At 50.3% G+C, this 12069-nt stretch overlaps 1 protein-coding gene across 2 annotated transcripts in view; it reads left to right on the top strand.

Annotated features, from left to right (window-relative positions):
* The window catches only part of LOC146855793 (D(4) dopamine receptor-like), an 85625-nt gene that overhangs the window by 36446 nt on the left and 37110 nt on the right, over positions 1-12069 (top strand). For both annotated transcript variants that reach the window (XM_085653704.1, XM_085653705.1), the window contains exon 4: positions 4718-5307. In XM_085653704.1, coding sequence (XP_085509830.1) covers positions 4718-5307 — 590 coding nt within the window. The remainder of the gene's footprint in view (positions 1-4717; positions 5308-12069) is intronic.

Raw genomic sequence — 12069 nt, 5'->3', positions numbered from 1 at the left:
CCCTGTCCAATCACAACGCTGCCTTAAGCAGCTTTGTGATTGGTCTGAGCGCCGTCGTTCGACACTCAGACAGGGGCTTGGAGGCTTTGCATGTTCCTCACCAGACTGTGTAATGCAGCCTGGTGGGGAAGATGCGAAGTGTGCATGGCGGTTTGATTGGCACTCTAGGACTTGTCAAACTGTCATGCGCACTTTAGAGTGTGCTTTACACTCATCCCCTGCCCCTGCACTGGCCAGACAGGCCCACCCTCCCCGCACCGAACAGTTTGTTATTATTGTTTCCCTTTTTATACAGTGGGCGATGCTCCTCCGCCTTAGCGGAGGTGCCGCCACTGTTCCCGAGACCACCAGTTTACTACTAGGTTTATTGATCTTTCCCAGATACTGTAAAAGCGACAAATCACGCTTAACTGGAACAGTGTGCGGGCCTGCAGGCCTCCAAGTGGAAAGCAAATTTGTTAAGATTGGCATACTATGAGGGTGCGAACTTGCTCATGGAGGAAAAGAGTGGATAGTGCTCTTTGAAGGTGGCCTGGGATGCTTTGCTGGAAGAGTTGCGGTCTGAAGGGGCCGGCTCAGTGGCTTCTTCCACCTCGCATGCCCAGGAGACTGAGGGACCTTAGCAGTCTCCCCAGTTGCGTCCCACGCCCATTTTTCTTCCCTTTCGTTGATAGTAGGCCCTAGCACCCTAGGTCTCATGCAGGGCTGATGCGGCACCCTGGGTGGGATGGCCCGTGGTGGCTCCCCCCTCCCCTGCCACCTTCTCCCTTCCTTTGCCCAATCCTGCCATTTCTTTAGGAAGGACTACTGTGCTGTTGCTGAATGCTGTGTGCATGGGTTGGATGCTTTCTTTGGACCAAGCTGTGGGGTGGGGTAGTTGTTTTGGTTAGATTGATATGTTGCCTGATTGATGTGTGTTCTGTCCTCACTGTCAAATCTCACACTGCTACCGACTCATCACCGGGGATCGGAATGGTCTACTGCATGTGTATTGTTGTAATGTGTCTTTCAATAAAATTGCCAATCAAATATGTTAAGAAAGAAGTGGTTTTAAGGCACTTTAACCTTCAAACTAGCAAAAAACGATCAAATATTTACAGATAAACTCTCTCTTTCACTGTAATTCTTGGTAATTCTTGGTACTCACATCTACTCCTCATTCTTTTCAGAATGTGCTTTTCAAGTCTATTGCACAAGTTATTTTTCTTTTTCCTCTCCTCTTCTGACCTGTCTATTCAAGGCTGTCTTTCCACTTTTCGGCGACCAGGCCCACAGAATGTACTATACCCCCCTCTGCCTTACCTCTCTACATCTGTCACTAGATGGGGATTCATTTAAAAACAAATCTGATTGAAATGCACAGCTGCATGTTTTCCTTATATAGTTGTCCCTTAAAAGCAAGCACTTCATCACTCAGCTGGTAACTCTCTTGCACTACCACCCAAAAAGTACGGTCATCACAAAGTTTCAAGTGATTCCATGAATTAAATCGGCTCCCAAGCACCCTTTACATTTGCAGATTAATCAGGGGTGCACATTTGCATTTCTTTCAGGCAAATAGGCACCCTGGTGAGAAGGCTTGTTTATTGTTTAGCTTTCTGTCCGCCTTCGCTTTCACAGCACAGGAGACTGCCTGCCTTAAATTTCAGCAGAAGCATTTAAACGATCGGAATTAACCTTTGGCCACTGATCTAATCCAAGATGTATGGAATGATCGCCGACTATCGTCCAGCTTTGGTATGTTAATAGGAGCGCAGCTGCTTTGACCTCCTAGTGCTGCGAGCCACTACCTCTCAGGCAGGCTCATTTATTTTGACAATTTAAATTAGCCCTGTCCGTACCTCCATTCATTTTAGACTGTAATGGAACAAAGTTGTTTTTAAATAAAAACTACTGTACAAAAAGTGAGGGATCCAGATTAAACTAAAAATACCTCAGTGTTCTTAAGTTATTATCTTTATTCAGGAGAACACAGTGTGCATCTAAAACCAATTGGGGACGGGTATGTTGAGGGCAATGGCTCAAACCCGTCTTACTTTTGCCTTTTTGTCCAGTAGTTTTAATTTAAGAACTCCCTCCTTCCATTACAGTCTTCGAGAAGGTTGGGTCCACCCTGGTGGCATTGACCTAGCAGGATGGGGAGAGGATGCCGATGATGAAGCATGACACTATTTTGTGTGTGAGGTTTCCGATTCCATAAAGAATGACTTTCCCCAGACACGTGGCATTTTTTCTGTGACATCCGAAATTTGGACTCCTGAATTGTTCCATGAATATTTGGAAAATGTGCATTACTTGTATCTTTCTTCATTTGTTGTTCAGTGCCACCTTACCCATTGCTGTTATTGATTTCACTGAGATAGGTGTCTCGAGCTTGCTGAGCACCAACTTAGTGAAAACAGCTTTCAAGGTAAGTATTGGACAAATCAATTGTAATTGTCTTTTTGACACAGGGTTTCCAGACCCTCTCATAGCTTCAGGGATCACATGTGATATCTATTTGACAAATATGGATAACATATATCCATATCTCCTCAACAGCTGGGGAATCTGGAGACTTCCATTCCCTACATATCTCTCACCTTGCAAGAAAAACTAAGTAAAAGATAAGCCTCGCCATGACACCTTGCTCAGCAATTTAAATCATGGGATCCATACCAAAAAACACTAGCTGAGGGCTTACCATAATTTGATGGCCAGTTATTTCACCGAGAGTCTTACAATATTCCAGTACGATGGCAATGCTGGACTATCTATGGACATGTGTATGTCATTTGCTTGCTGTGTTCAACATTTCGGGCAGGAGAGGGTCTTGCCTTCCCCTTTTGCCTTTTTGCTTGGAGTCCAACAAGCCCAATGAATAGTAGAAATTGATTATTCTTAAAGTGATGCCGACTTTACCACGGAGTATAGAGTACTTAGCACAGCCGGTTCATGTCTTTCTCTGGTATGTCCTCCTTCCAGATCGAAGACGGCACATAGCGTTGTTTATCTTCAGCCTCAAGAAGATCCCAGTACCAGATTGCAACTTCTTTCCTTATAATTTCAGTACTCTCCAGCCTTTTCTCCCATGTCCCCACTACCTCCTCTGTCCAAACCTGTAATGTCCACCATGAGTGCAGCCGAGTGTTTAAACCTTGTGATCATACTCCCAGTGAGTGATGCCATGTCAGCCCATCCAATTAAACTTTCCCCATCTCGCAAGTCTCTCCAATAACTTAAACCTGCTTGTTTCAAAGGGTGACTGAATGGATTATTTAGGTATTCTAGTTTCCCAAGAGAATCCCAGATTGGAACGAAAGTTACGTATTATGGTATATTGAGTATTCTCCTAACACTCAACCAGGTCTTTAGTGCTGCAACAAGTACTTTTAGCCTAACTCGCTTAAAATACTTAGGAATGGATCCAATTCTTGAGGCAGGATGGGCCTTCAACATCTTCAATGTTTCTTTATTACCCGGATATAAACTAGCCATGGCAAAGATATTTAAATGGTGCAAAATATACAAATGGTGAGAGACTGCATTTCATTCACTACAAAATTTCCACCCCACGCCACACTTGCTTTCACTTCAAAGTTACGTGTTTCCTGCTTTCAGAATAGGATTCTGTTAGAAAGCTCCCCAGGGCTTTTACAGAGGGAGATTCCAACATGGGAGGGTCACAGTTCCCTGGGGGTGGGCTCTTTCCAGGCTCTTACCAGGCCCCTCGAGGACAAATCCTTGCGTCAGCAGTCTGTCTCATTAATATGTGACAAACTAGCCATTTGTTTCTGAATTTGCACAAAGAAGCAGAGAGGGTACAATTTAAAAGAATGCACACATCTCTAAGGATTGTTCATCTGACCTCAGGCACAACCACGTTAAAATATCCAAATTGAAGGTAAGTGAAAAACTTGATGAAATGCATTCTACACATCAGGTAGAATACAGCGATATTACAGAGTCTCTTACTCATACCTACATAGATGGACTCCTACTCACAGTCACAGGCAGGAATGTCTCCAGGTTCACAGGATGGGTGCAACTGCCGGCCAGTTTTATAAGTCGTACAATTTGCACTTCCCCTTACACCATTGTGGAAAGCCATTTGTTACATGATTACCTGTAGGAGGGCATTGTTGCAGCACAGCTCATTTCCAGCATTACATGTATCTTAGTCATCATAATAAAGAAGGATTGTGTTTCATTGTCTCTGCTGAAGATGATTGTGGTTCAGCGAAGAACTTTGTGGCTATGTATGAATCAGTCTTGTTGTGCTTAGAAGATCTCTTCCCTTTATTCTGCTCTTTACAATTTAACATATTTATCAACTTTGAAGTGTTTATTGTAGTATACCTCATTTTGTAATCTGATCACCCTCCTTTTTTTGTCATCTGTGATATTAATTAATTTCTTTATAGTTCAATGTTGTCTCAATGAAGAGCAAGTGGAAACCAGATATCTGTGTTTACCGTGTTAGTCAAAGGTTCGACTCACAGTAGTGTTGATCCAGAATTTATCCTTGGCAGCGAGTTAAATTAAGTACCACTGAGTTGGATAATAATGTCATGCATTAAAGTGGCAACAGATAATTTATTTAGTGGTTTGCTCTATAGTCATGAATGATTGATATTATAAAAAAATAACTTTTAATGTCCTTGGATCCATGTGTCAGATGTAGAACATCTTGTCCCAAGTTTCTGATTATCTTTCATGCTCTCATTCCTCGCCACAGGTTCATTGCCGTCGTCATCCCTCTCAAATACAACAGGAACCATTTCAGCATCCGGCAGATGGTGCTTATTGCTGCAACGTGGATCTTGTCATTCGGCGTCGCCAGCCCTGTCATCTTCGGCCTTAATCGCGTGCCCAACCGCAACCCCGATGTCTGTAAGCTAGAAGACAACAACTTTGTGGTCTACTCGTCCATCTGCTCATTTTTTGTGCCTTGCCCCATCATGCTTCTCCTATATTACTGGATGTTCCGGGGGCTCCGGAAGTGGAGCGCCGGCCGCAAGGCACAGCTGGCCCGCTTCGAGAGGAGGTTTTCACTCCGGCTCAAGCGGGACAAGAAGGAGAAGGTGAAGTTCCTGATGCCCAGCCTCAGCCCGGAGTCAGGTGAAAAAGGACCCCCTGAAAATGACCTCATGGCTGCCCAAATGGACAGCACCTCTGACATAGAGGCGCCAGAGAAGACAAAAGAAGGGAACCATCAAGAGAATGGGCTTAATCACAAGAGGAGATCCTTCAGTGGGTCACATTCCAAGAGTCGCAGGGTGAGCGGGCGAGAGAGGAAAGCCATGAAGGTCTTACCAGTTGTTGTAGGTAAGTACCAGTGGAGATCCTTTCTGGAGAAGGGTAAGGCCTCTGAAAACCTATAACGTTAGACTTTAACATGGGGGTCATTGCATGTGTTGCAGATTTTGTTGAGTTGTGTTCAAAGGTCCTGGCTGCAATCTGGCTGGTATTGAAGAGCCTTTGATAGAAATAGCCACTTAGCAGAGAAGTTGGGCTTGCTATTGTAATAAAAGCTATTGGGGCTAGGGATCTCCCTACATTTACACAATTCCTGTCTACAGCAGTGATCGTGCTGAATGAAAAGAAAGCAAGTTCCAGTCCATAACCGTGAGGTGCCCTACCTTGTAGAAAGTAACCCAACACCGCCACAACAGATTATTGGTCCATATGCCACATAAGTCACAGAAATTGTTCCTGTCTGTTTGTGATAGACATTCTGCAGTTGACGAATTCCTGCAGGGCAAAAGTTTATTTTTCACTTCTTTACATACACCCAGCCCCTTGCTGGGCTAGGGAGGATTAGGAGTGTTCTGGAGGTATTTATCTGCGACCCAGAAAGCTAGGTCAGCGGTCTTAAGTGCTTAAGACCTATCAGTAGACTGCGAGGCAAAAATTAAGCCAGTGGTATGCCCAGTTTTGAGTAAATACAAAAATGTAACTGTGGGACTGCAAAGCTAAGTTCTCCTCTAAGGATGCAGACCAAAATGGAACTATCTCTATGAGTGCAATTACAAAACTTTGAAAAATATGCATACTATTAATGTTTTTGGAATTTTAATGATTCTTTTTAAAAGTTTTAGATTTTTTAAATCAATCAATCAATCAATCAAAGAAATTTATAGAGCGCGCTACCTACCCGTAGGGTCTCGAGGTGCTTGGGGGGGGGGGGGGTTCGGGTGCCGCTACTGCTCGAACAGCCAGGTCTTGAGCTTCTTCCTGAAGGAGAGGTGGTCTTGGGTCAGGCGCAGGTCGGCCGGGAGGGAGTTCCAGGTCTTGGCGGCCAGGTAGGAGAAGGACCTTCCTCCAGCAGTGGTTCTGCGGATGCGTGGGACGGTGGCGAGGGCGTGGCTGGCGGATCGGAGGTGGCGTTTGGGAGCGTAGAAGTTGATTCGGCTGTTGAGGTAGCTCGGGCCTTGGTCGTGGAGAGCTTTGTGTGCGTGGGTAAGGAGGCGGAAGGTGATTCTCTTGTTGACCGGGAGCCAGTGCAGGTCTCTTAGATGTCCGGAGATGTGGCTGTGACGTGGGATGTCGAGGATGAGTCTGGCTGAGGCGTTCTGGATGCGCTGGAGTCTCTTCTGGATCTTGGCGGTGGTTCCGGCGTAGAGTGCGTTGCCGTAGTCCAGTCGGCTGGTGACGAGGGCCTGGGTGACGGTCTTCCTGGTCTCTGTGGGGATCCACCAGAAGATCTTCCGAAGCATGCGCAGGATGTTGAAGCACGATGAGGAGACGGCGTTGACTTGCCTGGTCATGGAGAGGGAGGAGTCCAGGATGAAACCCAGGTTGCGTGCGTGGTCTGTCGGTTTGGGTGCGGTGCCCAGGGCGGGGGGCCACCAGGAGTCGTCCCAGGCGGAGGGCGAGGAGCCCAGGATGAGGACCTCCGTCTTATCTGAGTTCAGCTTCAGGCGGCTCGTCGTCATCCACTCGGCTACCTCTCTCATCCCTTCGTGCAGGTTGGCTCTGGCGGCGGCGGGGTCGTCGTTGGTCAGGGAGAGGATCAGCTGGGTGTCGTCGGCGTAGGAGATTATGTTGAGGTTGTGTTGGCGTGCGATGGCCGCGAGAGGGCTCATGTAGACGTTGAAGAGAGTCGGGCTCAGTGAGGATCCCTGAGGGACGCCGCAGATGACTTCGGTGGCCTCTGACTTGTATGGTGGTAGGCGGACTCTCTGTGTTCTTCCGTCGAGAAAGGAGACGATCCATTCCAGCGCCTTCTCCTGGATTCCGACGTTGCTGAGGCGCTGTGCTAGGGTGCGGTGGCAGACCGTGTCGAAAGCCGCGGAGAGGTCTAGGAGGATGAGGGCCGCTGTTTCCCCATTGTCCATCAGGGCTCGGATGTCGTCAGTGGCGGCGATGAGGGCGGTCTCAGTGCTGTGGTTGGCACGGAATCCGGACTGCAATGGGTCGAGGGATCCATTCGTCTCGAGGAAGGCGGCCAGCTGTTTGTTGACGGTTTTCTCGATGACTTTGGCTGGAAACGGGAGTAGAGAGATGGGGCGGTAATTCTTGAGTTCGGTGGGGTCTGCTGTAGGTTTCTTGAGTAGAGCGCTGAGTTCGGCGTGCTTCCAGCTCTCGGGGAAGGTGGCGGTGTCGAATGAGGTGTTGATGATGTCCCGCAGGTGGGGTGCGATGACAGCGTCGGCTTTGTTGAAGACGTGGTGAGGGCAGGGGTCGGTCGGAGATCCGGAGTGGACGGAGTTCATCGTGTGGACGGTGTCTTCGGTGTTGACCGGGGTCCAGGCGCGGAGGGTGGTGGTGGGTGGCGTTGCTGCGGTCGTGGCGTGGGTCGGATGGGTGCTGAAGCTGTTGTGTATGTCCGCGATCTTGTTGTGGAAGTAGGAGGCGAGGGAGTTGCAGAGGTCTTGCGAAGGGGTGATGTCGTTGCTTCCGGCGTTGGGGTTGGAGAGCTCTTTCACGATATTGAAGAGTTCCTTGCAGTTGTGTGCGTTGTTGTCCAGTCGGTTCTTGAAAGCCGTCTTCTTGGCGATGCGGATCAGTTGGTGGTGTTTCCGGGTGGCAAGCTTGAGGGTGGTCCTGTTGTCCGGCGTGGGTTCCCTTCTCCAGGCTTTCTCGAGGGCGCGGCAGTTCTTCTTGGAGCTCTTGAGTTCGTCGGTGAACCATGGGGCTCTCTTGCTGCCGGGTCTGCTGGGCGGGGTCCTCAGTGGGGCGAGTTTGTCCGCGCAGACGCTGATCCACTTCGTGAGGTTGTCGGCGGCCTGGCTGGGGTTCGCTGAGCTGGCCGGAGGGTGCTGGCTCAGGGAGGCGGCGAGCTGGTCGGCTGTGATCTTGTTCCAGCTTCTTCGGGCAGCCTGTTGCTGGTGGTGGTGGATGGTCGTTCTTCTGAAGGTGAAGTGGATGCATCTGTGATCCGTCCAGTGGAGTTCTGTGGCGTGGCTGAAGGCGATGTCTTTGCTGGATGAGAAGATGGCGTCGAGTGTGTGTCCGGCGAGGTGGGTGGGGGTGGACACCAGCTGCTTGAGTCCAAGGTTGGCGAGGTTGTCGAGCAGGGTGCTGGTGTTGCAGTCGTTGTTGTTCTCCAGGTGGAAGTTGAAGTCCCCCAGGAGGATGTAGTCGGCGGAGGGGAGGGCGTGCGGGCTGACGAAGTCGGCGATGTCCTCGCTGAATTGAGTGCGTGGTCCCGGAGGTCGGTAGATCAGGGTGCCTCTGAGGGTGGTCTTCGGGTCGGTGTGGATCTGGAAGTGCAGGTGTTCGGCTGAGGGTGGGGAGTTGTCGGTGCTGGTCGTGATGCGGATGGTGTTCTTGTGGATGATGGCGATGCCTCCTCCCACCTGGTTGGCGTTGCGATCCTTCCGGGTGATCTTGTATCCTTCTGGGATGGCGATGGCGATGTCGGGCGCTGAGGAGGCGTTCATCCAGGTCTCCGTGATGAAGGCGACGTCGGGGGCTGTGGTGTCGATGAGGTTCCAGAGTTCGATGGCGTGTCTGTGGACGGAGCGGGTGTTGAGCAGGATGCACTTGAGGTGGTTGCTGCTGGTGTTCGGCATGGCAGGTGCTGGTGTCGGGCAGGTCCGGATGCAGGTGAACTTGCAGGCGTGGCAGCTGAAGGGTCCGTAGGTGTGCTTCGGAGTAGCTCGGTAGCATCCCTGGGTCCCGCCGGTGTTGAGTGCGATGAGGGTGGCGGCGTTGTACGTCAGGCGGGTCGGTCGGGGTCCTCGAGGGCCAGGGGTCCTGGCACTGGGCGCGGTCCAGGCGCGGACGGGCGCAGACGGGCTTACCTTTGGCGCGCCTTCGGCGCACAATCGGCGCGCCCGCTGCGCGTGACCGCTGCGCGTTCGCACGGTCGCCATATATGGCGAAGTGCGCGGGTGGGCGGGGCAGCTGGGAGGCGGGAGCGGGGAGGGATACAGAAGGCAAAAGGGGCGGGGCTTAGCGGCGGTGGCGGGAAGCGGGGGGCGGGGAGGGAACAGAGGGACAGAAGAGGACAATGCTGACAGTTAGGAGACAAATGCAGAAATCACAAAAAATAACAAAAACAGATCTAAATAGGGTTGACAGGAGGCAGCAGGGCACAGGAGCAACCACGGACCTCGAGGCTCGAGGGAGGGGGCGTGGTCAAGCGGCAGCAGCCGGGCAGCGAGGCACAGGGCGGAAGGGGCACACGCAGCAGCTGGTGGCCGTGCGGCGCGGGGGTGTCCTACAAGTAGGTCACACTCACCTGCGTCGCACGGTCGCCATATATGGCCAAGTGCGCGGGTGGGCGGGGCAGCTGGGAGGCGGGAGCGGGGAGGGATACAGAAGGCAAAAGGGGCGGGGCTTAGCGGCGGTAGCGGGGGGCGGGGAGGGAACAGAGGGACAGAAGAGGACAATGCTGACAGTTAGGAGACAAATGCAGAAATCACAAAAAATAACAAAAACAGATCTAAATAGGGTTGACAGGAGGCAGCAGGGCACAGGAGCAACCACGGACCTCGAGGCTCGAGGGAGGGGGCGTGGTCAAGCGGCAGCAGCCGGGCAGCGAGGCACAGGGCGGAAGGGGCACACGCAGCAGCTGGTGGCCGTGCGGCGCGGGGGTGTCCTACAAGTAGGTCACACTCACCTGCGTCGCACGGTCGCCATATATGGCCAAGTGCGCGGGTGGGCGGGGCAGCTGGGAGGCGGGAGCGGGGAGGGATACAGAAGGCAAAAGGGGCGGGGCTTAGCGGCGGTGGCGGGAAGCGGGGGGCGGGGAGGGAACAGAGGGACAGAAGAGGACAATGCTGACAGTTAGGAGACAAATGCAGAAATCACAAAAAATAACAAAACAGATCTAAATAGGGTTGACAGGAGGCAGCAGGGCACAGGAGCAACCACGGACCTCGAGGCTCGAGGGAGGGGGCGTGGTCAAGCGGCAGCAGCCGGGCAGCGAGGCACAGGGCGGAAGGGGCACACGCAGCAGCTGGTGGCCGTGCGGCGCGGGGGTGTCCTACAAGTAGGTCACACTCACCTGCGTCGCACGGTCGCCATATATGGCCAAGTGCGCGGGTGGGCGGGGCAGCTGGGAGGCGGGAGCGGGGAGGGATACAGATGGCAAAAGGGGCGGGGCTTAGCGGCGGTGGCAGGAAGCGGGGGGCGGGGAGGGAACAGAGGGACAGAAGAGGACAATGCTGACAGTTAGGAGACAAAAGCAGAAATCACAAAAAATAACAAAAACAGATCTAAATAGGGTTGACAGGAGGCAGCAGGGCACAGGAGCAACCACGGACCTCGAGGCTCGAGGGAGGGGGCGTGGTCAAGCGGCAGCAGCCGGGCAGCGAGGCACAGGGCGGAAGGGGCACACGCAGCAGCTGGTGGCCGTGCGGCGCGGGGGTGTCCTACAAGTAGACACCTCTAGGACACAGAGAGGGTATATTAGACCACATGGTTGGTCACAGATGCACACATGTCTCATCATAGGTGCCCCAAATAGTATAAATAAAGCAAGATCATAAATGGCAGTAAAAGGGTCATACAACACTGGTTTCTGGAGCTTGGCCCTTTTCAAACTCACCTGAGAGATGAAAGCCCATTTGTTGCCCCTTAACACTGTCTCCTTGCACTATGTTGACTATACACAGGGGGAGCAACTGATCTCAACCAAAGTAGAAGTCCAAGATGGTTTCTAAAATTGTTGTGAGGTACAGTCTAGAATGGCTTTTACTAATGCACTCAAACATTCATTCTTTCAATCAGAATCAAATGTTACAGCACCAATTAGCAGATCATCAGGCACTTTTAGCCGGACAGGGGCTTGCTACTTAGGCTCAATATTATTAGGAAGAAATAATCAATTCAACAGTAATGATTTGATCCACTGGGAACACTAGGTCAACAGTAAATTGCTGTAACTAATGACCCAGGGACACCGTTTAATGTAATTCATTTTACCGTTTCCTTATAGATTCTTTATAATCACAACTTTATGTCCTGATGATGATGTCAAATCAGTGAGATCGAAACGTTGTCAACCTTATACAACAAGAAACTCTTTTTATTGTCTAAAGTACACTCGGGAGTTTCTGCCTTTGTTGTCAATTTGATGTATATTTTTTTAGAAGTCACCCTCACTCGCCACATCACGCTTGCTGTCACTTTTTTGTCAGCACTTGAACTATAATCTCGAATACACATTGCAATATTGTTGATAAATAAATACTGCACATTGAAAAAGCCCTTCTGTGTCCCTGCCTACATTTAAATAACTGCCCACTATTGGTCCGCCCGGCATTAACTGCCTCTATTTGCCTTTTTGGTACAGGCATATTGATTAACGCTGTTTTAAACCCAACTGCTCTTGTTTGGTTGGGACCGATCCGGCCCTGTATGAACCACCGTTTTCTTAGAATACCAATATTATTGGGAAGCACTTGCAATAAAAATGGAGATGTCATGTGGAAATAATTTACCATTATGTCATTGAACTTTTTCAATTTTGTTTCTAAAAAGACAAAAAATGATTCTTTAACAACACCTCTATAAAAGGCGAAGCAATGTGTCTGATTAGAGTATTCAATATAAATTATTCTTCAGTTTTTTTGGTCGTAAAAAATACTGGACAAGCGTTTGCCAAAATAAAGTGTATCAGTTGCCAGTCAACAA

This window comes from Triturus cristatus, chromosome 4_1 (genome assembly GCF_964204655.1).
Source record: "Triturus cristatus chromosome 4_1, aTriCri1.1, whole genome shotgun sequence".
In the NCBI taxonomy this organism is placed as follows: Eukaryota; Metazoa; Chordata; class Amphibia; order Caudata; family Salamandridae; genus Triturus; species Triturus cristatus.
Note: the sequence above shows the minus strand (reverse complement) of the source record. Positions and strands in the feature narration are given on the sequence as shown.